General features: G+C 38.2%; 1 protein-coding gene across 1 annotated transcript in view; it reads right to left on the minus strand.

The window, feature by feature from the left end:
• LOC126481676 (F-actin-monooxygenase Mical) overlaps window positions 1-26235 on the minus strand; it is a 561514-nt gene that overhangs the window by 173973 nt on the left and 361306 nt on the right. The window contains exons 16-20 of the mRNA XM_050105609.1: window positions 20524-20665; window positions 15550-15683; window positions 14645-14869; window positions 12709-12868; window positions 3751-3917 (exon numbers count right to left, since the gene is read on the minus strand). Coding sequence (XP_049961566.1) covers window positions 3751-3917; window positions 12709-12868; window positions 14645-14869; window positions 15550-15683; window positions 20524-20665 — 828 coding nt within the window. The remainder of the gene's footprint in view (window positions 1-3750; window positions 3918-12708; window positions 12869-14644; window positions 14870-15549; window positions 15684-20523; window positions 20666-26235) is intronic.

The following is a 26235-nucleotide window of genomic DNA, read 5'->3' on the forward strand; positions in this document are numbered from 1 at the left end:
TAGATGTGGTTTGGAAGGCGGTGAATAAACACAGGAAAGTAGAGAAAGAATGGACACTGAGAAGAACCACACTATAGAGAAGAACTTTTCACAACAGTATCATAGTTCAAAAACAACTGTGTCCCAATATTTTGTGAAATAGATACAGATGTAATATAGAAAGTATAAGGCCCTTATATAACAGTGGTTCTCAAATGCAAATAGCTACAATGATGATGATGATGATGATGATACTACATCATTCTGATTTAGTCTACATAAAAAAATCTACAAATTTTTAGAGTTCATTCTCGTCCATGTTATTGAAGATCCAACAACTTTTTACTTAACTGCTTACTATCAATTAGAAGTATTACCATTTTTCTGCACAAGAAAGTGCAACAAAATTACAGTAGATGTTGATTTGCACATCAATTATGCCTCCTATCCTGATGCTACAGGGGTTATTGCACAGCATTGAGACATTCTATTGTTGGATTTCAAATGAGGTATTGAATCTAACAGATGAGAGGAGAAAATATAAAAATGCAGCAAATGAAGTAGGCAAAATGGAATAAAGACATCTAGAAAACGAGATTGACAGAAGTGCAAAATGACTAGGCATGAATGGCTAAAGGATAAATGCAAGGCTGTAGAACTAGCAGAAGATAGGTCCTGTCTGTAGCATAAAGAGATGTTTGGAGAAACATGAAGCAACTATGCAAATAACTCGGACAGAAAACCAGTATAAAGCAAAGAAGGGAAAGCTAAAAGCTGGAATGAATACATAGAGCAACTATACAAGAGAAATGAAGGTATTCTGAGTGTTACAGAGAGGGAAGAGGAAGTAGATGAAGATGAGATGGATCATATGATACTGTGAGAAGAATTTGACAGAGTACTGAAAGACAGTCAAAACAAGGCCCCAGGAATAGATGATATTCCCTCAGGGCTGCCTATATCCTTAGGAGAGCCTACCACGAGAACAATAATCCAGTTGGTGTCCAAGATGAGACATGCGAAATATCTTCAGACTTAGAGAAGAATGTAAGAATTTAAATTTCAAAGAAAGCAGTTGTCAGCTGGTATAAATATTTCGAACTACTGTTTAATAAGTCATGGTTGGCAAACACTGACATGATCTATATACAGAAGATTGGAAGAACTGTTACAAGCCGACCTAGGGGAAGATCAGTTGGGGTTCTGGTTAATGTAGCATCACACAAGGTAATATTGACCCTATGACTCTTCAAAATTCTGAAGGTAGCACAGTACAGAGTTAAACTTTATTTACAACTTTTACAGAAACCAGACTGCAGTTATAAGAGTCAAAGGTCATGAAAGGGAATCAGTGGTTAAGAAGGGAGTATGGCAGGGTTCTAGCTTATACTATACTTGATGATATTCAATCCGTAGATTGAACAAGCAGTACAAAAAATCAAAGAAAAAATTGAAGAAGGAATTAAAGTTCAGGTTTGCTGATGACATTGTAATTTTGGCAGAGACAACAAAGGACTAGGAAGAGCAGGTTAATGGAATGGATACTTCTTGAAAGGACATAAGATGAACATAATCAAAAACAAAACAAAGGTAATGGAATGTAGTCAAATTAAATCAAGCAAGGCTGAGAGAGCACCCAGTACGTTGTCCTCGATGGTGAGTGTTCATCGGAGGTGAGGGTATCATCTGGAGTGCCCCAGAGAAGTGTGGTAGGTCCGCTGTTGTTTTCTATCTACATAAATGATCTTTTGGATAGGGTGGATAGCAATGTGCGGCTGTTTGCTGATGATGCTGTGGTGTACGGGAAGGTGTCGTCGTTGAGTGACTGTAGGAGGATAAAAGATGACGGACATGATTTGTGATTGGTGTAAAGAATGGCAGCTAACTCTAAATATAGATAAATGTAAATTAATGCAGATGCAGAGGAAAAAGAATTCCATAATGTTTGAATACTCCATTAGTAGTGTAGCGCTTGACACAGTCACATCGATTAAATATTTGGGCGTAACACTGGAGAGCGATATGAAGTGGGACAAGCATGCAATGGCAGTTGTGGGGAAGGCGGATAGTCGTCTTCAGTTCATTGGTAGAATTGTGGAAAGATGTGGTTCATCTGTAAAGAAGACCGCTTATAAAACACTAATACAACCTATTCTTGAGTACTGCTCAAGAGTTTGGGATCCCTATCAGGTCAGATTGAGGGAGGACATAGAAGCAATTCAGAGGCAGGCTGCTAGATTTGTTACTGGTAGGTTTGATCATCACGCGAGTGTTACGGTAATGCTTCAGGAACTCGGGTGGGAGTCTCTGGAGGAAAGGAGGCGTTCTTTCGTGAATCGCTACTGAGGAAATTTAGAGAACCAGCATTTGAGTCTGATTGCAGTACAATTTTAATGCCACCAACTTATATTTTACGGAAAGACCACAAAGATAAGATAAGAGAGATTAGGACTCGTACAGAGGCATATAGGCAGTCATTTTTCCCTCGTTCTGTTTGGGAGTGGAACAGGGAGAGAAGATGCTAGTTGTGGTATGAGGTACCCTCCACCACACACCGTATGGTGGATTGCAGAGTATGTATGTAGATGTAGATGTAGGAAATGAGACACTGAAAGTAGTGGATGAGTTTTCTTATTTGCGCAGTAAAACAACATATGACTGAAGTAGGAAGAATATAAAATGAAGAATGACAATGACATAAAAAGTATTTCTGAAGAAGAGAAATTTGTTAACATTGAATATAAATTTAAGTGTTAGAAAGTCTTTTCTGAAGGTATTTGTCTGGAGTATAGTCTTGAACAGAAGTGAAACATGAACAAAAAGCTGTTAAGACAGGAAGAGAATAGAAGCTTTTGAAACATGGTGCTACATAAGAATGCTGGCCCCTGAAATAGATGATATTTCCTCAGGACTGCTGATATCTTTAGGAGAGCCAGACATGAGAAAGCTATTCTAGTTGGTGTCCAAGATGAGACAAGCAAAATACTCTCAGACTTAGAGAAGAATCTAGTAATTTAAATTCCAATCAAAGCAGTTGCCAGCTGGTCTGAATATTACCGAACTGCAGTTTAATAAGTCACAACTAATGAGGAGTTACTGAATTGAATTGTGGAGAAAAGAAATTTGTGATACAACTTGCCTAAAAGAAGGTATCAGTTGATAAGACACATTCTGAGGCATGAAGGAACTGTCGATTTGGTATTTGAGGGAAGTGCTGCAGGTAAAAACCATAAAGGGAACCCATTGGATGAACAGAATAAGAAAGTTCAACTGGATGTAGATTTACAATGTTATTCAGAGATGAAGACACTTACAAAGCATAGAGTAGGATGGAGACCTGCATCACATGAGGCTTGTACTGAAGATTGCAACATGTACACAATAGGAAACTGAAACACATATACAAGAAATATGACAGTGGTCATTATGGTATTTCAAAGGAATGGTTTATGATGTGGAGAAAAGGCAATGGAATGATTATTTTTTTTAATTTGCACTATGCTAACAATCAAGCTAAGAAGAATCATTTAATCTGAAATGTTTTCTTGTGTATGCCATTTGAATGTTGCCAAATTGTCATGTTTTACAACTGATTCCTATATGCTGGACAAAATTTTGGCATACAAAATTTTTGATTTTCAAGATATTACATGGTACACTTCAAATACAAAAAAATCCCATTGGAGTTTCTTTTCTCCGAGTGAAAAGTCTGTGGGCTAAGTGAGAGAGATCAAGAGAGAGATGACCAACATAATAATTTTGAAAGCTTACCATATCTGTATGCTTCAAGAGAGCTTCAATTCCATGTATCTTTGTTTTGCCCACATCAGTATAATTTTCTTGATCCTTCCTGGCAGATTTCATTTTCTGGACCCCTTGCATACCAAAGTGTTGAGTACAATAAAAACGACAACCATCTCTGTCAAACAAATGACTACCTGAAAGATCACATCAAAATTGAAATAATTACTTGTACACAAGAAAACATGTACATCAGAACCTGAAGCTTCAGGTTTAACATAAGTGGGTTGGGTTGGGTTGATTTGGGGGAAGAGACCAAACAGAAAGGTCATTGGTCTCATCGGATTAGGGAAGGATGGGAAAGGAAGTCGGTCGTGCCCTTTCAAAGGAACCATCCCGGCATTTGCCTAAAGCAATTTAGGGAAATCATGGAAAACCTAAATCAGCAGGGCCGGACACAGGAATGCCAGTCTTAACATAAGCTACACTTTTTAATGCTTGCTGTTGCTGCTATTGAAAACATACATTTGGAGATATAAAGGTTTACCATTTGCTTGTTTATTACAAAATTTATTTGTAGGTAACACATATACATAATTAAACTGACATAAAATTATTAACTTTTGGAGCCGCTTTTTTTATTCATTTATCAAAATGAAAATGTCAAGAATATGAAAAAGAACAAGCTACACATACAGTTTCCTAGGAATCCATCTGCATCCTGACATTTGTTATGAACTTTAGCTTTCATCTTTGACATACCAATAACTGTTTGAAATTATAACCTTATGTTATAACTTCTGACTCCTTTACAATACCTTCTTTACTTCCCAATTTACAATTTGGAACAATTTTTTCCTATTTTTTTAAAAACAGTTACTACCTATCTAAACTTATTTGTATTTCTTAGATCTTTCTATCAATGATGTAAGTTTTAGACAGCTGCAAAATTAAAGATTCAATATACAAGTTTGTTATCTTTGAGCCAGTCAAACCTATTCCAGTCATTTTCTTTCAGAAATTTGACAGAAATGTTACTGTGTGTCGCACACAGTGAACAGTATTTAGCAGAAGAGATATATATGTTTGTTTTCCATATATGACATTAAAGCCTTAATTGGCTTCACTAAGGCAAAAGCTCAAGCTATTGCACCCTATTTCATTTTAAAGTTTAGCAAGAGAGTTCCCAGCAGCATATTTTGTCATGTTAGACAATATTAAGGACTGACTAGTCAGAAATGTAGTTGCAGACAAGCAACACTAATTAGTACTGAACCAAATAACTGCTCTGTTAATTGGTCATGTTACAAAATGCTCATTACAAATCAAAACTGCCACAAAGAAAGTAATGAATTTGAACCTATTTACACATCACCGTCTTCAAAATGGTACAGAAATGTTGTTGGAGACATGTACAATTCTCAAAAATCTTCTAAAAAAGACCTGTTTTTGCCATTAAGCAACTGTAGTCTCACATCATCATCATCATCATCATCATCATCATCATCATTATTATTATTATCGAGAGAGAGAGAGAGAGAGATTGACTGGGAAAGGTTAAAAGGGGGAGGGGCCACACTCAGATCATTTGTTGACAAGGACTTGCCTCATGCAAGGATGATGGAGGTTTTTCTCAACTTAGGGCCCTAGTGACTTGTCCCACTTTCCAACCATCCCCAATCAACCCTAACTGCCCTCTGAAGAAAGAACATACAGCTTGCTAAATTTAAGGTTTGTATTCTATCAGCAGTTCTAGGAATTTCAGGTCCTGAAGGAAAGTACTGGCCACTCATTCCATCTCCTTTTAATTTTAACAGTTTTCCCAATTGATTTTCCATTTGATGCAATGATGAATTTCATGCAAAAGCTTACTAGTGTTTGATTATGACAATGTGCCCGGATGAACACAGTTAAAAGTAAGGGATACACTGGCCAAACAAAGTAACAATAATGCCCCAATCATGCAGAAGTCCAGATTTGGTTCCCCAACCTCTTTTTGTTTCCTTCAATCAAAATAGGATGGAAGAGACAGCATTTCAGGATGACAGGGGCTGTCTAAAAAGCTTTTGACAGTTGCCTGATTATCTTTCATGATGTCAGTTCCCATTAAGCATACCAAGACTTGATTAAGTGCTGGTAGCATTGTATTTACACAGAAGGTTAATGTTTTGAAGAATATTAACTTTACATACCAATTTCAAAAAAAAAATCTTATTATGGCTATTTGCAACATGTGAAAAAAACTGTAAGATTCAGTCAGAAGATACGATTTTAACACCAACACAATAAGTCACATTAACAAATGGTACCACAGGAATAAGACTCAATTCAGAGTGAGGAAACATTAAATACAGTTTCATGAATGGTTCAGTGCTTGATCGGCTCCTGCCCTTGATCTACATAAATGATTTGCCCAACACATTGGAGGATTCTTCATAAAATGTTACATTTGTTGATGACAAGTATATTGATAAAGTGCCAAAACACATCTACACCAGATACAGCCAGGAGAGTAATGGAACCAGCTTACAACTAGTTCCTAGTACACTGCTTTTTTTGAGTGTTCAATTGAGTTTCCAATTAAATTTTTAAATATTTCGACAACCAAGCCCGATGTCTTCTTCAGGTGATGTGAGGTCTGTTGTTAAGTGTATTCACTGCCTGGATAACAACCAGATTGTGAAGTATTTTTGGTGTAAGGCTACTATTTATAGCTGAATTCAACTCCAGGCACTCACTATGTCCTTTGATGCCATTTTGTTTCTCAGAACTTGCATTGTTATTTCATGAAATATACATTTTCTCGGCATTTTCCAGCTCTGATGGATGAGATCTTAATAAATGGAGAGCTCTGTTACACACTTCAATTGACACCTCTCTCCCAGTTTATTAGGTTTTCTGACATCTCTGTTTCAGCAGACTCCTTAATTATGCTATCCCAGAAACTTGAAATTTGCACCATGAAATTGACGACTGAGCATAAAAACTCAAACAACAACTTAGCTGAACATTCAAAATTATGAAAGAGAAGCTTTCTACTTGTTCCATTTGTGTCTGGAGCATGGGAAGAATGACTGTTTAAATGCCTCTGCAAGCACTGTAATTAATCCAATCTTGTCATCACGATCCCCAGGGGAGCAATATGTATGGGATTGTAGTATATTCCTACGGTCGTTCTTTAAAGTTAGGTCTTGAAACTTTGTAAGCAGGTTTTCCTAGGGCAGTTTGTGTCTATCTTAGAGTGTTTGCCAGTTCAGTTCTTTCGACATCCCTGTGATACTTTTTATTATCTTTGTAAATTATCTGTTGATGACACTTAACTACTTATTGATAATTCAGTAGATAAACTTGAGGAAACAGCAAGTAAGGTTTTAAGTGAAACAGTGAACTTGTTTAACATTAATGACCTTTCTTTAAATTACACTAAAACAAACTATGTTCAGTTCCACACAACATTCAAAGGTGGAGAAATAGTAGTAAAAATAGATGAGCAGGTGATAACGAGGGTGGATACCTAAAAATACCTGGGCTTGCATATTGACAGCAAACTGAACTGGTCAAACCACATCCTGTGGTTCCTGAAGAGGGGCAGCAGCCTTTTCAGTAGTTGCAGGGGCAACAGTTCGGATGATTGACTGATCTGGCCTTGTAACATTAACCAAAACGGCCTTGCTGTGCTGGTACTGCGAACGGCTGAAAGCAAGGGGAAACTACACCCGTAATATTTCCCGAGGACATGCAGCTTTACTGTATGATTAAATGATGATGGCATCCTCTTGGGTAAAATATTCCGGAGGTAAAATAGTCCCCAATTCGGATCTCCGGGCGGGGACTACTAAGGAGGACGTCGTTATCAGGAGAAAGAAAACTGGCATTCTACGGATCGGAGCGTGGAATGTCAGATCCCTTAATCGGGCAGGTAGGTTAGAAAATTTAAAAAGGGAAATGGATAGGTTAAAGTTAGATATAGTGGGAATCAGTGAAGTTCGGTGGCAGGAGGAACAAGACTTTTGGTCAGGTGATTACAGGGTTATAAATACAAAATCAAATAGGGGTAATGCAGGAGTAGGTTTAATAATGAATAAAAAAATAGAATTTTGCACAGATCATAACTTAATCATACCTAACACTTGGTTCAAGAATCATGAAAGAAGGTTGTATACCTGGAAGAATCCTGGAGATACTAACGGGTATCAGATAGATTATATAATGGTAAGACAGAGATTTAGGAACCAGGTTTTAAATTGTAAGACATTTCCAGGGGCAGATGTGGACTCTGACCACAATCTATTGTTTATGACCTGTAGATTAAAACTGAAGAAACTGCAAAAAGGTGGGAATTTAAGGAGATGGGACCTGGATAAACTGAAAGAACCAGAGGTTGTACAGAGTTTCAGGGAGAGCATAAGGGAGCAATTGACAGGAATGGGGGAAATAAATACAGTAGAAGAAGAATGGGTAGCTTTGAGGGATGAAGTAGTGAAAGCAGCAGAGGATCAAGTAGGTAAAAAGACGAGGGCTAGTAGAAATCCTTGGGTAACAGAAGAAATACTGAATTTAATTGATGAAAGGAGAAAATATAAAAATGCAGTAAATGAAGCAGGCAAAAAGGAATACAAACATCTCAAAAATGAGATCGACAGGAAGTGCAAAATGGCTAAGCAGGGATGGCTAGAGGACAAAAGTAAGGATGTAGAGGCTTGTCTCACTAGGGGTAAGATAGATACTGCCTACAGGAAAATTAAAGAAACCTTTGGAGAAAAGAGAACCACTTGTATGAATATCAAGAGCTCAGATGGCAACCCAGTTCTAAGAAAAGAAGGGAAGGCAGAAAGGTGGAAGGAGTATATAGAGGGTTTATACAAGGGCGATGTACTTGAGGACAATATTATGGAAATGGAAGAGGATGTAGATGAAGATGAAATGGGAGATAAGATACTGCGTGAAGAGTTTGACAGAGCACTGAAAGACCTGAGTCGAAACAAGGCCCCGGGAGTAGACAACATTCCATTAGAACTACTGATGGCCTTGGGAGAGCCAGTCATGACAAAACTCTTCCATCTGGTGAGCAAGATGTATGAGACAGGCGAAATACCCACAGACTTCAAGAAGAATATAATAATTCCAATCCCAAAGAAAGCAGGTGTTGACAGATGTGAAAATTACCGAACTATCAGTTTAATAAGTCACAGCTGTAAAATACTAACGCGAATTCTTTACAAACGAATGGAAAAACTGGTAGAAGCGGACCTCGGGGAAGATCAGTTTGGATTCCGTAGAAATGTTGGAACACGTGAGTCAATACTAACCTTACGACTTATCTTAGAAGAAAGATTAAGGAAAGGCAAACCTACATTTCTAGCATTTGTAGACTTAGAGAAAGCTTTTGACAACGTTAACTGGAATACTCTCTTTCAAATTCTGAAGGTGTCAGGGGTGAAATACAGGGAGCGAAAGGCTATTTACAATTTGTACAGAAACCAGATGGCAGTTATAAGAGTCGAGGGGCATGAAAGGGAAGCAGTGGTTAGGAAAGGAGTGAGACAGGGTTGTAGCCTCTCCCCGATGTTATTCAATCTGTATATTGAGCAAGCAGTAAAGGAAACAAAAGAAAAATTCGGAGTAGGTATTAATATTCATGGAGAAGAAGTAAAAACTTTGAGGTTTGCCAATGACATTGTAATTCTGTCAGAGACAGCAAAGGACTTGGAAGAGCAGTTGAACGGAATGGACAGTGTCTTGAAAGGAGGATATAAGATGAACATCAACAAAAGCAAAACGAGGATAATGGAATGTAGTCAAATTAAATCGGGTGATGCTGAAGGGATTAGATTAGGAAATGAGACACTTAAAGTAGTAAAGGAGTTTCGCTATTTGGGGAGCAAAATAACTGATGATGGTCGAAGTAGAGAGGATATAAAATGTAGACTGGCAATGGCAAGGAAATCGTTTCCGAAGAAGAGAAATTTGTTAACATCGAGTATAGATTTAAGTGTCAGGAAGTCGTTTCTGAAAGTATTTGTATGGAGTGTAGCCATGTATGGAAGTGAAACATGGACGATAAATAGTTTGGACAAGAAGAGAATACAAGCTTTCGAAATGTGGTGCTACAGAAGAATGCTGAAGATAAGGTGGGTAGATCATGTAACTAATGAGGTGGTATTGAATAGGATTGGGGAGAAGAGAAGTTTGTGGCACAACTTGACTCGAAGAAGGGATCGGTTGGTAGGACATGTTTTGAGGCATCAAGGGATCACAAATTTAGCATTGGAGGGCAGCATGGAGGGTAAAAATCGTAGAGGGAGACCAAGAGATGAATACACTAAGCAGATTCAGAAGGATGTAGGTTGCAGTAGGTACTGGGAGATGAAGAAGCTTGCACAGGATAGAGTAGCATGGAGAGCTGCATCAAATCAGTCTCAGGACTGAAGACCACAACAACAACAACAACAATGGCATATGGAATTATATTTTGGGGTAATCAGTCACTGGCTATAAGAGTACTGTGTGCACAAAAAAGAGCCATAAGGATCATGTACGGAGTCCATCCTAGAGCCACATGCAGGAATCTTTTTAAGAAACTTGGAATCCTTACATCCACTGTGCAATATATATTCTCTTTGATGTGCTTCATAAGGAAAGAAAAATCCATTTTTAAACTGAATAGTGAGTATCATAGTCATGAGACAAAAAGAAAACATTATACCCACTATGAGCAGGCAAATCTAAGTATGGTACAGAAAGGAGTCCATTTCACTGGCTGTAAGATTTTTAATGCCATCCCTTCAAGAATTAAGTGTTCTGTAGAAGATCAGCTCTTGTTTAAAAAAACTTTAAGGCAGTTCCTATAACAAGGATCATTTTATACGATAGAAGAACTCCTGAACTACAGTGTTCATCACTTCTTGTATTGTTAAATGCAAATATATGCCCAAATCTACATTTTTAATCCTGACTTTTTTTTTTTAAACACATATTTTGCAATATTTATTTTCTGTAACACTTATTACTTTGTAATATTTATTTATTTCTCAAAATTGATTTTCTATAGTGGAACCTAAGTTACTGTTTACTGTAATATAAAATCATTTTGTTTTGTTTTTATGTGCTACCAAAGATTTCTGACATGTTCCATATCCTGCGATATTGTCACAACATGGATCACCGGAACAAGAAATAAATAAATAAAAATATTAAAAAATAAACTCTCCCAAGGGTCAAACAAACCTGTGACCATTCATGCTGCTCTTCTCTGCACACATTCACTATCTTGTTGGTCTCATTAGACTGGGTCCCACACATTGTAGCAGTATTCTAGGATGGGGTGTATGAGTCATTTGAAAGTAATCTTCTTTCTAGAATGATTCAATTCCCTGGTATTCAGTCAATAAACCATCAAGTTTGTCACTTGGTTTACCCATGACTGAGCCTCTGTGATCGTTCAATTTGATGTACCTACAAAGTTTTACACACAGACATTTGTATGAACTGATCCATTCCAACTGTGACTCATTGATATTATAGTCATTGGATAGTAGGTTTTTTTTTAATTTTGTGAACTGCACAATTTCAGGTTTCTGAATACTTAAAGCGAAGTTGTCAATCTTTGCAGCACTTTTAAATCTTATTGTGATCTGACTGAATATCTGTACAGCTTCTTTCAGGCAGTATTGCATTATAAATGGCTGCATCATCTGCAAAAAGCCTGAGGTTGCAATTAATATTGTCTAGAAGGGCATTAATACACAAAATGAACAGCAAAGGATCCCAACACACTTCCCTGGGACACACTTGAAGTTATTCCTACATCTGTTGATGGCATAGGTGATGGTTTTGATAGGACAGGTGGTGGTGGTGGTGGTGGTGGTGGTGGTAAGATATATAGGACAGGTCCTGCACCTAGGTCTATTACAGGGATTTGAGCCATGAGGCAATGGGTTGGGAGCACAGGTTGTGTAATGATGGATGAAGATATTGTGTAGGTTTGGTGGGCAGTGGAAAACCACTGTGGGATAGGTGGGAAGGATAGTGGGCAGGAGATTCCTCATTTCAGGATATGACGAAAGGTAGTTGAAACACTGGTAGAGAATGTGATTCAGTTGCTCTAGTCCTGGAGCCTCATGGCTCGTATCTCTGTAATAGACCTAGAGGCAAGACCTGTCCCATACATCCTACCACCTCCATCTACTCCAATCCAGTCACAAGCATCACCTATCCCATCAAAGGCAGGGTTACCTGTGAAGTAAGGCATGTGATGTACAAACTAAACTGCAATCACTGTGCTGCATTCTACATGGGCATGACAACCAAAAACTGTCTGCATGAATGGCCACCAACAAATTGCAGCCAAGAAACAGCTGGACCATCCCATTGCTGAGCACACTGCCCAACACGACATGTTTCATTTCCATGACTACTTCACAGGCTGTGCAATCTGAACCCTTTCCGCCAATACCAGCTTTCTGAATTGTGCATGTGGGAACTCTCCCTGCAATATATCCTATGTTCCCCTGGCCTCAACCTTTGTTAGTTATTGTCATTACTAATCCAGCCCCTTCCCTGTTCCTATTCCAGCACTACACAGCCCTCTATTCCACCAATTCACCCACAGTCACTTCTCTCCTTTTCCACTACCCCCCCCCCCCCACCCGCCCCCGCCCCACTTTCTGACAGTCTTTTCATTGCACCTCTCTGCGACTCAGGATCTCCAAGGTGAATAGCAACTATACTTTTCATATTGTCAGAATATGCTTGGTCTCACAACTCAGACTGCATAATCACAAAGCCCAAAACCTTTCTTCAGCACAAACTTTGATGAGAAAAATACTGGTGAAGAAAAAATTAACCTAAAAGACCTTTGAGTTGTGCTCTCTTCATTACTTGAAGTGCAGTTAAATAAGTAGATTTAGATAAATGTAATTACTGATGTATAAGTTCTAATAATCAACACACAGTTACAAAGTTACAAAAATAGCATTAAATAATTACCAAGCCTCAAAGTTGTACCACAGTATTCACATCGGAAACAACCTCTATGGAAGAATCTTCCCTCAATGCTTAAACGTTCCATTAAGTAAACCCTCTTTTTACAGAAATGACACATCTCTGATCCACCCTGTGCAGGAAGGACGAGTGCTGCTTTAGAATTCTAAAAATCAAAAAAAAAAGTGTGTTAACTGTGAAGTTCAACAATTATTAATATGTCTAACTATATCAGAAATAGAAAGTGAGTATCTACACACCATCCAGAGAAACAGATAACACGAAAATGTCATTTAAAACCATTTTCAAAAAAATCCTTTTTCCATGTAGCAAATATCATTTCAATACTAGTTAGTACTGACTTTTCATAAAGCTTCTGTGATTTCACACTACTTTCACTATGGTTCAAGAGTAAACAGAAATTATTAGCTTACTGATGTATGTAAGACAGGCTTGGGCAACCTTTTGACACCCACAGGCCTGTTCCGCATACTTAGATAAGCTCATCACCTGATGCAACACCAACACTCCTAGTGCCTCAAGTCAAGACTACAGCATCCTTAGTGTTAATGTGTATGGTGTAACACACTGATACAAATGGAACCTCTTTTCCCGACACGTCACGCCAACAAATTGTGCCTTAACACATGCATTTTTGAAAGTGCATTCCTTCTATGTTAACTCCATATTCCAATATTTGCATTTATTTACCTTTCGTGAACAGTGTTTCTTTACAATAGCTGTCTTAAAAAGTTTCGTCACAAAATTCTGCAATGCTCTGCTTCAAAAATTTCTACTATGGCCTGTATTAAAACCAATCACGTGCCGGATCTGGCCCGTGGGTTGCTGGTTGCCCACACTTGGTAAAAAGATGTCACGTCTCTGAGGGATAAAATGTTTGCTAATATTGTAGATGGCCTCAAATGCATTTGTACATATTTTTTTACACCATCTCACACCCTACAACTAATGGCAATGTCACCTCCACCTCCCCCCCCCCCCCCCCCACTGCCTTTTCAGAATGTGTTACTGTGGGCAACAATAAATGAAACATTCTCAGTATTGTAGTGTGGCCACTGCACAGCTTGCAAAAGGGAAGTCATTGCTTTCCAGTATTATGGAAAGATGCCTCAAAGCAAATTAAATCTAATCAGTTGCTGGCAGTTAAGGCACACATGTAGAACAGTTCAAAACTCAGCCACCTTCTAATATGATGTGCACTACTGAATTCATCAAGCAACAGCTTAGGGGCAAATCACTGCTGGGTGTTATTTCGATATCATGGAGCACGCGTATCAATGCATTACATTTCATCACAAGTATCCTACGAAAACTATAGCCCTTGATTGTGATATATCAAAAATGTTAATCTACACTTTTTCTTGAAATGTATTTATCTCATTTTTTGAAGAGTACAAATCTGAGAAATAATCTGAGAATGAAAAGGATTTTGAAGTAGAGTCAGTGGCACAAGTTGAGGATGTGATGTATGTTGCAGTGGTTCAACTGGTAGGAGTACATGCCTGCTATGCATAGTTGTACAGGTTCAAGTCTCAATCTAGCATACAGCTTCAACTTGTCACATTCCATAATGCCCGTCACATTTTGTCCAGAAATAATAAACACTAATGACATATTTGTGGCTAAAAATATGAAATCCTCCTTAATATTTTTAGATGAGTGTAATTCTTAAACATAAATTCCAACCAATTTTTTCAGCCAAGAAATGAAGTTTACTCTGAAATTTCAGAAGGTAAGATTTTATTTTTATATTGTAACTAAATGAATTGTTTAGTTTTAATCATGTATATGCTAACTTATGCCCAAACAAAGTAATATCAAAGTAATGCTGGTCACATCATATGAAAGGATACGATTAAAATTTACAACAGGCTTCACTCCATCACACTCACATTTATGTGAAACAATGAGGAGCACTTACCGATCTCTGTATAGAAGGCTTCTCTGCATCTTGTGTCTTTACAGCAAACTGCTCAGCCATGGCAGAAACCTTGTTACTTCCTCGGGGGCCAGCTTCTAATGCATTACCTTCTTTAAGCTTCTTCCCTATAAGCTTTAATGTAACATCAACATCTGAATATTTATCATTCTTTTCTTTTTCTCTGTCTACAGTTTTAGTCTCAAGCTTTGACTTCACTGCTTCAAACTGGAATGAGATATGTAAATGACAAAACAGAAATTGAAACAAATATCAGTTTTTCCAATTCCTTAATGAATGGTGGAAGGAATAAAGGTAATAACTCACTGTATAATTCAGGCATTGAGCTATCATAGGCAAATAAACAAGACTGAGATTATTGTTAAGTTTTGGATGAATCCTCCTCCTCCAGAGGTAACAGAGCCCCACATATAAACACACCCACCTGCATGGTTATACTGTACTGCACGGACTACATTGTGCTGGCACTGTACCTCAAACGAGGAGAAAAGTCACACAGTTGAGATGAGAAAAGAGTGGAGAGTGGGAAGGAGGATTGGGAAGGGTGACTAAAAGCTGGGACAGGCAGCATGAGCACATAGTAAGAATGGGGCACAGGACAGCTTGTTCTGGCAGCAAGCAGGGAGAGTTGTACACAGTGCACAGTGACATGAAGGAGTGGAATTTTCAGGAGAAAATACAACACAGGAAAAAGAAGATTGGGAATAGAAGAATGTGAGTGCAGGGTGAGTGCAGTTAGGAACACAGGGCAAGGGTAGAATTGGATGAGGGTCAGGGGCTAGCAGAGACTGAGCCCAATTCCATTGTTACTTCTACTCCTTCTAATATTTATAGTCTACCAAATACTTTCCATTACCATATTATTTTTTTCATAAGAAGTGATTTACCTTGTCAACAAATTGATCGCGGCTCCATTTTGGAACTTTTTCAGGATTCTCTTGTCGCCCCCCTTTACCCATTTTATTTTCTTGGATTTTCTTCTCCAATTCCATGACATTCCAGTCACTTTTTTCAATCTTTCCTGTAACAATCAATCAAAATATGATGTAAGTGGAAATATTAGCAGAAGAACATTGAATTTCTTACATATTTATACTTACTTCTCAACTACAGCCTCATTCAAGAGCAGTAAGGTGTAATATATGGAAAATAAAAGTAATTTTGTGAAAAAACCTGTAGAACAGAATTCATGATGATGATGATGATGATGATGATGATGATGATGATGTCCCATACTCCAAGGAGCGTAGGGGACAATGCGAGAGAACCACACCGCTGTACTAGGCAAGGTCTTAGTGGAGGTGGTTTGTCATTGCCTTCCTCCGACAATAATGGGGATGAATGACGATGATTATGAAGATGACACAACACCCAGTCATCTTGAGGCAGAGAAAATCCCTGACCCCGCCGGGAATCGAACCTGGGACCCCATACGCGGGAAGCGAGAACGCTACCGCAAGACCATGAGCTACGGTCTACAGAATTCCTATAATGTCATTATTTGGAGGTCTGATGGAAAGGAAAATAATGTCAGAATGTGTTAATACAGGAACTGGCAGTACTTTCTCATGGGATCCATGTGGCCAGGAAATTTAACCAACACTGTCAACTAATGACACTCCAAACTTTTAAAAAAAAATTTAAATTACAAGAAAAAGCTGCAAACTTAATAGAAATTTGAATGTTGTGTGTTTGTCAATGACATTAAAGATGGTGCCGTCTATGTTGGTGTAACCATGGGTTGCCATAAGGCAGTGTATTTGTGAAAAGGAAATCTAAAGTCTCTTGTTCGTAATTTTATTATTTTATTATACCTGCTAGTGGATACAATTGACATTGGATCAAAGGCACTACAAACAGTATCTGCCAGGCACCACCAGAGGCATGATTGCATGGTCTAGTAAGCAAGGCTGATAGCAGCTGGGACATCAGCGAGCAGCTGCAAGCCATTCTTGCTTAGTACTATGCCGCCTGAAGTCTGTTCACTCTCACCTAGCTGCTATTCAGATGTCGACCCTGCTTTGGACACTGACTTTCTGGTTTAGGTTCTTGAAGTTTATACAGTGCTCTGCTCTTTGCAAACACATCTTTATTTCCATTATGCATCTGTATCACATGCAGCCTCTTTAGCTGTACAGAAATCTATCACAAAGGTTAGTATCTCAAGAGTACTACAACTATTTATTAAAGATTTGTTTACTGGTGGCAAAAAACTGATCAAATTTCATTATATATGGTACTGAAATAAACTCCCCGAGGGTAACAACGTATGTTAGTGCTCAATTTACACAATGTGAGAAGCAGCGCTAGAAAGAGTTTTAACTGACCACTTCACATTAAAGTATCTATGAGCTTGTGTACTATCTTTAACTTTTTCTTGAACGCTAGATTTTGTAGATCTGAATCTGCTAAAGTCAGAAGACATCAGGCCCTAATGTCTTGTCTTTGGTCACTGCCAAACATAGTGATCAAAGAATGCTGTGAGCAATAGCACTCAATAGCTTTTAGTGACAGCTGTATTTTTTGGAACTGGTACATAATTTGTAGCACTGTGTAGAACTACAGAACATTTCAACATTGTGCTTTCAATATTGATTACATGAAACAGTTAAGTATTGTTTGTCTCCTTTTGTCACTTTTGTAAATGCTTGGTATGAAACACACAGGATAGATATAGTGATCACATTGTGTGAGGAAAGCAGAACTTTTTCCCTCTACAGCAATGCTAACCCTTTAGCAGTCTGTATATCAGGTATACTTCACTTCCTTCACTCACCACAATACCATTATTACAGCACAAGTATAATTTTGCAGATAGTACTACGACTGTGTTATTCAGAAGAATATTGGAATTCCCTTCACCATATACCCTGAATGATTTTAGAAAAACTGCAATCAAGTGGAGATAAAAACACACTTACTTGTGGATGGCAGCAGAGACAGATAGAAAACAATGGGAATCAAATATTCCCTACATTTTGAAACTAGTGGCTTCTATCTCAGTTACAAGATAGGGCAAGGTTGGAAGAAATAAGACACTTCAGTGACTAAGTACGCAACTTGCTCAGAGCCACAAGTTGATGAATACACATTAGTGTTGGACTTAACAATGCTATGCTAGTAACGGATTACATTTGAAACCTACAAAGATGAAATATAAAAGTTGGGGTAAACTGGATGAAGGCAAGAGAAAAGGCTGATACAGACACGCATTTCCAAGGTCGTTTTCCTGGTGTGATGCCAGTGTAGAAACAGTCATATAAAAGATATGTGCTTGAAGTTTTATAAGGGTAAAAACACACCTGCAAAATAAATGATGGTATGATTAAATGAAAAAATTCTAAACAAACAGTGTTAAAGCTGGCAAATAATGAGATAAAGTATGGACACAAAGAGAAAAACACATTTCCTTGCAGTCTTATTTGCTTTTCAGCAACTTTGACAGTACTGTTAATGATTCTCTCTTTTCTCTTATTTTATGATTATTCTTTCAGTGTCCTATTTGTCCTCATGCAGAAATACTTCATCATCATATATCTTCTTTTTCTTACTGAAGTGTTATTTTCACCAGCCCAAGCAATTCCTATTTTTTCTGCAATCTCATCATGTTCCATAACCCAGTACCTTGATATACACATCCATTCTACAAACATACTTTCACTACAGCTAAACAATGGCCCCACAGTTCCTCCAGTTTTACATAACTTTTGGTGTTTCTCCAAAATGCTTAAAATTGAAAGGCCCCATTTCTATCAATCATTCCTTAAATCCCATTCAGACTAATCAGTCCTTAGCCCTTACCCACCTTGTACCTGACCAATATGTGCTAACCATAGTTATCAACAGCTGTAATGTCTCTCTTTAGAATCCTCCACCTTTCACTCCTTGAATGTGCTAGTGCATTCAGTGTAGTTCTTGAAGCCAGAGAGAAACTTGAACAAAATGGTTCACACTACCTAAAGTGATGATGTTCTCCTCCTGTCCACAACTATAATCCAAAACATCCCCTCCACCTTACTCATACAGCCTGTCCTCTTACTCTTTCCAAGAATTCTTCACTTCCACCATTGTCTCTCAGTCCTTCCCAAAAATATCACTGAAATGCCAAACCTTATCCAAACTGAGTCCTAAGCTATCTGTGACCTGAAGGCAGGAAGTTCTATCATCATTTTTCCTGTGGACCAATGTTCCATTACTGTAGCACTTGATCATGAGAAGTATGTGGCAGACGAGCATTATCAGCTCCCAGACACCTCAACATACAAAACTGTTCCTAATCACCAGACTCCTTCCATCCAGACTGATTTGCAGAAAATCCTGAAAACCCTAGGCCTGTCGCAAGGACTCAACTGCTTCCATACTGCCAAGGGTGCCCATACCCATGGGCAAGAGAGGGCCATGGCCCCCTGCTAACTTGTAGGGAATGGAAAAAATACAATGTATTCAGGTGTTTTTCTTTCAAGAAAATAATTTAAAAGTCAGTTTTACACAGGTTTTTAAGACAATAAGATCTGAAAATTTTTTAATGGTTACTTGCAAGTCATCATTTGTTTTCCAAAATATTAAAAATACACCATACCCCAAGGTCTAGGCACCTCCTAGAAACTATTATATGGTTGCCCTTGTAAAGGGCTCCTCCTTACCCGTCCTGATAAATGCAACCCACTTTCTACCTAATTCCCAAAATACACAAAAATAACCATCTTGGCCTTCACACAGTAGCTGGCTCCAAAGTCCCCCATCAAATATATGTCCACCCTGACTGACCAGAACCTTCAGCCTTTCACACAGAGCTCCCCATCCTACTGAATATAAAACATACCAGTGACTTCCTGGAAGTCCCACATCCATTCCCAGGCTGCTTCTGTATGGTACCCTCCTTTTTACTATGTATGTGACCTTAATTTACGCAAATATCCCATACACACATGGTCTCTCAGCCCTAAACACTACCTTTCGCAACAGCCTTCTGAAAGTTTCTCACACGAGCCAACTTTATCCCTACCTATAACTACTTTACTATGGAGGGTAGACGTACAAAAAAAATCAGGGGGACTGCAATGGGAATCATAGTGGTCACATCCTATGACAACCTTTTTCATGGGCTATACAGAGGAGGCAATCACCAAGGGACAGAAGCTGTGTCCCCTGGTGTGGTACAGATTTATTAATGGTATTTTTACAGTCTGGATTTGTGGAGAAGTAGAACTCTTACATTTCTGCATCAGCTTAACTCCTTTTCCTAACTCATATTCACATGGTCCTTTTCCAAATCCAAAGCCACCTTCTTTGATGTTGACCTCTGCCTAACTTCCAAAGCCTCCCTTGACATTGACATCCACCTAACTGAAGCCCACATTCAACCTCAACCTATATAAACGATAAGCAAAAATATCTAAACTTTGACAGCTGCCACCCCTTACACAGCAAAAACTTCCTTCTCTACAGCCTAGATGTCTGCAGTAAATCTATCTCCTCCATCACTGAATCCCTCAACACCTACACCAATAGCTCCTCCAAAACTCCTCCAAGGCTTTCCTCTCTTGCAACTAACCCTCAGATCTTATTTTAAAAAACTGTTTCTTGGCAGAATCAGGTCTATATTCTTGCACGATTGGTTTTTATCAGACGGTGATCACAAAATTGTAAGAATGTAAATAATATTGTATTGGGAAACAAATTTAAGAAAATAACAAATAAAGCAAAGATGTGATAATAATGTCACCTTTCATAAAATTACCAATTACATTCCATCCATAACACCCATTATCGTAATACTGATGACCATAAAAACACAGGAATATATAAAAATTAGAGACACATACAAAAAGAGGTAATACTTACTAACAAATACTACTAACCTATAGCACGAAGCAGGTCTTTTGGCTTCTTCTCTGTGTGAGTTGTTCCTCTTAGTTTCTCTTCCAGAGTCTTTATCCTGCCTGACATATCTTCACCTGCTCCTCCTCGCTTTATGTCATTCAGAAACCTCGCATCACGGTCCTTTTATAGTAGATAAAAAGAAAAACATAAATGTAGGTTCAGTTACTGAAATCTAACGTCGTAAAGAGGCTTTGGCTCGCAGTTTCAAATTACGTGAAACTAAAAGTTATAATTAGCCAGTGGGACTGTTAAGGACTATCATAAAATGCAAAACTGAAGTTAATAAAAAATATATGTTTCAAATATTATATAGCAAGAAACATTCACCGTGACACCCAAGTGCCCCACGGGCGGCTGCAGAAAATTTTCCGGAGGGAGGGAGAGTGGGGGGAGGGAGCAGAGGTAGCTAGACTAAAATTTTTGACATAAATATTTAGTCCGTTCAGAGATATGTTATGCCTTAAGAACTAAATTTTACAGGTGACACAAAAAATTTATCACATCCCAAATAGTTGTAACTAAATTGGAATCCATTCGAAACTGGTGGTGCACAGTGAATGTTGAATATTTAGATGTAAAGAAGGACAGCAGTCACTTGCTGATTCTGTAATTTATTGAAAATCTAGATTTCAACTACAACCATTCAACATCAGTATATTACTTGAACTAGGTATAACCATTTCAGAGCACAACCACGTGAATATTAATGCTAGTATTTGCATAGCAGAAACAAAATAATGATGACTATGTCATAGTCTAAATCTAGATATGTAATGAATTAGATTCTGTGACTGAGTGTTGCCCTTAACATCCCAAAGAACTGATGATGCCTACATCCCATATACATACAAGGTATCCCAGCAGGAATGGTCAATATTCAGGAACATGACAGGAATAATGATTCAAAGCATGGGCTCTCAAATGCATGCCTTGTGAGCTATGAGCACTTGATAATCTTTGCTACTATGAAACACACCTCTTCTATTGAACAAGTGCTCATAGCTCTCAAGGTATGCATTTTTAGAGCTCATGATTACTAATCTTCATGATTACTAATATTTTTTGCTTCAAACGATCATTCTTGTCACATCCCTGAATACTGACCATTCCTCCTGGGACAGCCACTGTGGTACAGGATGCACAGTGTACTAACATATCTGAATGGCTTTCATATTGCATCAGGGAATGACACTTGAGAAAAACAGCTACCACTACTCATCTCTCCAACATGAATTTCACTACTATTATCACCACAAACACTGTGATATGTATATTTCAAAGGCAGTAACATGTTCCTCGATTCCAATCCTTTTCCGAAGGCACATCATCTTCATTTTTGCCTCTCTTACTGGTGTTTGTTAAACAAGGTAGTTGAATTTTCATTTTGGCTCCAGAAATAAGAGAACAAATATGGCACTCTTCTTTGAAGAGTCTCCCTTTCTTTTGTTTTTCTAATTCGGTAAAGGTCACAGAGGGGCAACAAAAAGTTCTGGCTTGGATGACAGTCTCTTAAATACCCTTGATAATGTGAGTTATGTTTTTTGTAAATTCTCCAAGTAAATTTCAGCCTGGCTCCTCCTCTTTATATCTACATCTACAAAGATACTCCACAAGCCAACGTACGGTGCATGGTGGAGGGTACGCTGCACCACTACTTGTCATTTCCCCTCCTGTTCCACTTGCAAATAGAGCAAGGGAAAATCGGCACCCTGTATGCCTCCGTGGTGGTGGTGGTGGTTAGTGTTTAACGTCCCGTCGACAACGAGGTCATTAGAGATGGAGCGCAAGCTCGGGTTAGGGAAGGATTGGGAAGGAAATCGGCCGTGCCCTTTCAAAGGAACCATCCCGGCATTTGCCTGAAACGATTTAGGGAAATCACGGAAAACCTAAATCAGGATGGCCGGAGACGGGATTGAACCGTCGTCCTCCCGAATGCGAGTCCAGTGTGCTAACCACTGCGCCACCTCGCTCGGTGTATGCCTCCGTGTGAGCCCTAATTTCTTGTACCTTATATTCGTGTTCCTTATGCACGATGTATGTTGGCAGCAGTACAGTCGTTCAGCTGTCAGCTTCAAATGCCAGTTCTTTAAATTTTCTCAATAGCGTTTTCTGAAAAGAACGTTGTCTTCCCTCCAGGGGTTCCCATTTGAGTTTCCGAAGCATCTCATTAACACTTACGTGTTGTTCAAACCTACTGGTAACAAATCTAGCAGCCCACCTCTGAATTGCTTTTATGTGGCACCATGTCAAATGCTTTCCAGAAATCTAGAAATACGGATTCTGCCTGTTGCCCTTCATCTATGGTTCTCAGTATATCAAGAGAGAAAAGGGCAATCTGAATTTCGCACAAGTGATGTCGAAAACATTTATAATTTAATTACTTCATAAGTGCTTCCATGCACTGCAAATGCAAATACATTTAACTTGTGTGTCTGATTCTACGGATTTATTGGTGATGATTTAGTAAAGGAGGAATTTTGCTTACATTGGGTGTCAATTTCCAGTGTCTGTACTATGTACTTATCTTGCAAGTTTATATGTATGTTTGAACAATTTACCATTTATACTATCTCTTTAACAACAGCATCATCCAACATTTTTGAGGTACACCTAATGCTGATTTTTCGGCTGTGTTTCCTACTTAGGACGTGTACTACTGATTAGTAAGTCACCTAAATCAGCATCCATATTCTGTAATCACTGTGAAGTGTATGGTAGGATACTTCTCATTGTGACAATTATTAGGGCTGCTTCTTGTTCCATTCATATAGGGAGCATAGGAAGATTTATTTCTTAAATAACTCTGAGCATGCACTAATTAGCCTAACCTTGTCTTCACTATCCCTACAGGAATGATAGACAGAATTTTCTCCTGTTGTAAAAGAAATCTCTTTGTTGGATGTTAATAATTTAAGTTCTTAAAGTGAACTTGTGATCATTGTAGTATAACAGATTTAGAAATTAAAATAGGGTCAGCAAAACAAGTGTAAAGTGATTTGTTTGCTGTTTTGTAAAGCACTGCACTCCCAGCCATAATGCAGCTTCACTGTGAATGCTTTTCATGAGCATGGGATAAATTTGTTGCTGTCCGTAAGCAGCTGGAAATACTTTTGACTGCTGTCGCGTGACTGGAAGCTATTATGAGAGGGTTTTTTGGGAGTACTACAGAGACACATGTACCAGAATACTAGTGGCATCCCAAGTACTATCCTGCCCTGTGGATAATGTCTTCTCTGTAAGAAGTAAAGGATGTATCACCACTTATCCACTTGATTGTGGATGATAGGTCTTGGGGCCCTTTTTAGAGAGGACAAGGAACAAGGAAGACCCACAATATTACACTTACTGATAAATCAACAAGTTCGTGGTGATATTTTCAATTGAAGCTGAGCAAATGAGACATTTTTCACCTGTCGGAAAATACCAAAGGGTAGGGTCTATTAATAAATGGCAGTTCATATGTGCTACAAAGTGTTATCCCTTAAGCAGGTGACAGCAAAGGATGGGAAGGGTCACCTTGTGCACATCTTGTGTGTGTGTGTGTGTGTGTGTGTGTGTGTGTGTGTGTGTGTGTGTGTGTGTAGAGGCTCTTCTAGTAACCATTGAGGGAACAGGATGCAACCTATTGCAGGTTGTGGCTCATGTTGAAACAAATTATGCCTCTCATCTATGGGCTCAGATCATTCTGCAACTGCCAGAGAATGTTGAGAATGAGAAGACCAACTGTACTCGCAGAATTTCAACAAAGCTCACAATCTGCAGCATTGTCCACAGAACTGATGATGTTCTACTGGTTTTGAGTTGAGTGGAAGGCTTGAACGAGATAATTCAGAAGTTCTGTGACAAGCTAAACTATGACTTCCTGGATCTGTGACATAGGTTTGGGAATTTTAGGGTCTCCCTAAATGGGTCAGGGTGATATTCATAACAGAGCTGCTCTTCAGGTGACTGACTGTTTGTAGGTTGTAAACTAGTTTTATTTTATTTTTTTAAAGGTGAATTTCATTGCAGTAGCAGCTGTATGACTACCTGAAGTACTAGTGTAAGGCCAAAAGTAGTACACCATCCTCCCCCCACCCACCTATCAGATGAAACTATTAAATCTCTAGTGACCAGCTACTGAAGCATTTATAAAAAAAACCAGAGTCTGAAGTGATCCTAAAAATCAATAGAGCTCACCTAATATGAGGACAGAGAGTTGGTTTAAACCTGAAATTGATAACGGTGAGATTTTTGTGCTTAGTGAAATTCTAGATTTTTTTATCCATCCAAATAAATAAGTTTCACATCCATGTATAATATAAATCTCTACAGAGTCTCCTCTATGTCCGTTTTTGACAACTTTAATAGCACCTAGAAAAACATTATAAAAATCTCTGGCAGGCATAATTCATTGCGCAACAGAAGTGTCCATACAGTGAGCACTGACAACACTAGGCTCCAACCGGTGTGCTGCTGGTGACAGTAATACAGCTTGCTTGCTGTCAAATGTCATCTCCTTGAAGTTAGACTATAAGGTAGAGGGTGCACTAAAATACACGGAGTCTGATATCGAACTGTATTTTCTCGACCATGTCTTCTTGTTGTAAATGTCCTGCAACTGATGTGAGACACTACAATATTTCTATGTAAACTACTGATGCTTTTTCAGTCCTCTTCACTGTGCTGATGTGAGGGGGGGTCTGTAGTACTCTATCTCTTTGTCTGTAACACTATCCTTCCACAGAATCTATGCTTCAGTCTGTTTTCATAAGTAAACCAACTATCCATAAAGTCATGTGCTTCAAGAGAATAAATGTCAGTCTAAAATTCCTAAACTTAATATAATCTTCGAAAAGAATCTGTCATTTAGTATGTTAACCATATCATAACTTGTGTTACGTATGTCTGCAGTAAGAGAGAAAATATTCAAATTCAGTACCTGTTTACATATTTCAGATACTGAGATTTTTTTTATTGTAACATAAATGCAGTTAGCCATTTACATTTTTATAAATCAATGACAAACTAATTCAGCACCACATTACAGATGACACTAATATTGAATGATATTAAGATTTAATTATGTGACACTGTCTCTACTAACTTATTCGAAATACGTGGAATATAAAGAACCATGCATACATGACAGTAGTTCAACGTCATTTTCTTTCAGATATCGTTTAACTGACTGCAGTTTAAACACAAAACAAGAATGTTGCAATTATTTCACAGCATTAAAGCTTGAGGTTAAAGCTTGTTAGATCAAGTACAGAAAAGGAAAAAATGTGGCACCACAGCAGTCAGCAGACTCAACATTTTGTTTGTTTGTTTGTGTGTGTGTGTGTGTGTGTGTGTGTGTGTGTGTGTGTAATTTGTGTTATCAAGGAGAGAAGCCAAGATTCAATATATTTGATAGGAAGCTAATTATACAAAATGGAGTAATGAGGACTCGTGCTGATCACATTCTCAGTTTAGCCACAGTTTTAAAATAAAGTAAGGTATCAAAAATATTTTCCTGGAACACACTTATTAACAGGACTCATGGTAATATTGATATCAAACTAATACATCACAAAAATAGTCATGTAGGTAATTACAATACTGAATTTATCATAACAAACAAAGGCATAATAGATCATTAGTAGAGCAGAGCTGAGTCATATCTGTGCAGCTTGTAAAGTATTACACTTATAAATTACATATTCTTA

The sequence above is a fragment of the Schistocerca serialis genome, chromosome 5 (genome assembly GCF_023864345.2).
Source record: "Schistocerca serialis cubense isolate TAMUIC-IGC-003099 chromosome 5, iqSchSeri2.2, whole genome shotgun sequence".
In the NCBI taxonomy this organism is placed as follows: Eukaryota; Metazoa; Arthropoda; class Insecta; order Orthoptera; family Acrididae; genus Schistocerca; species Schistocerca serialis.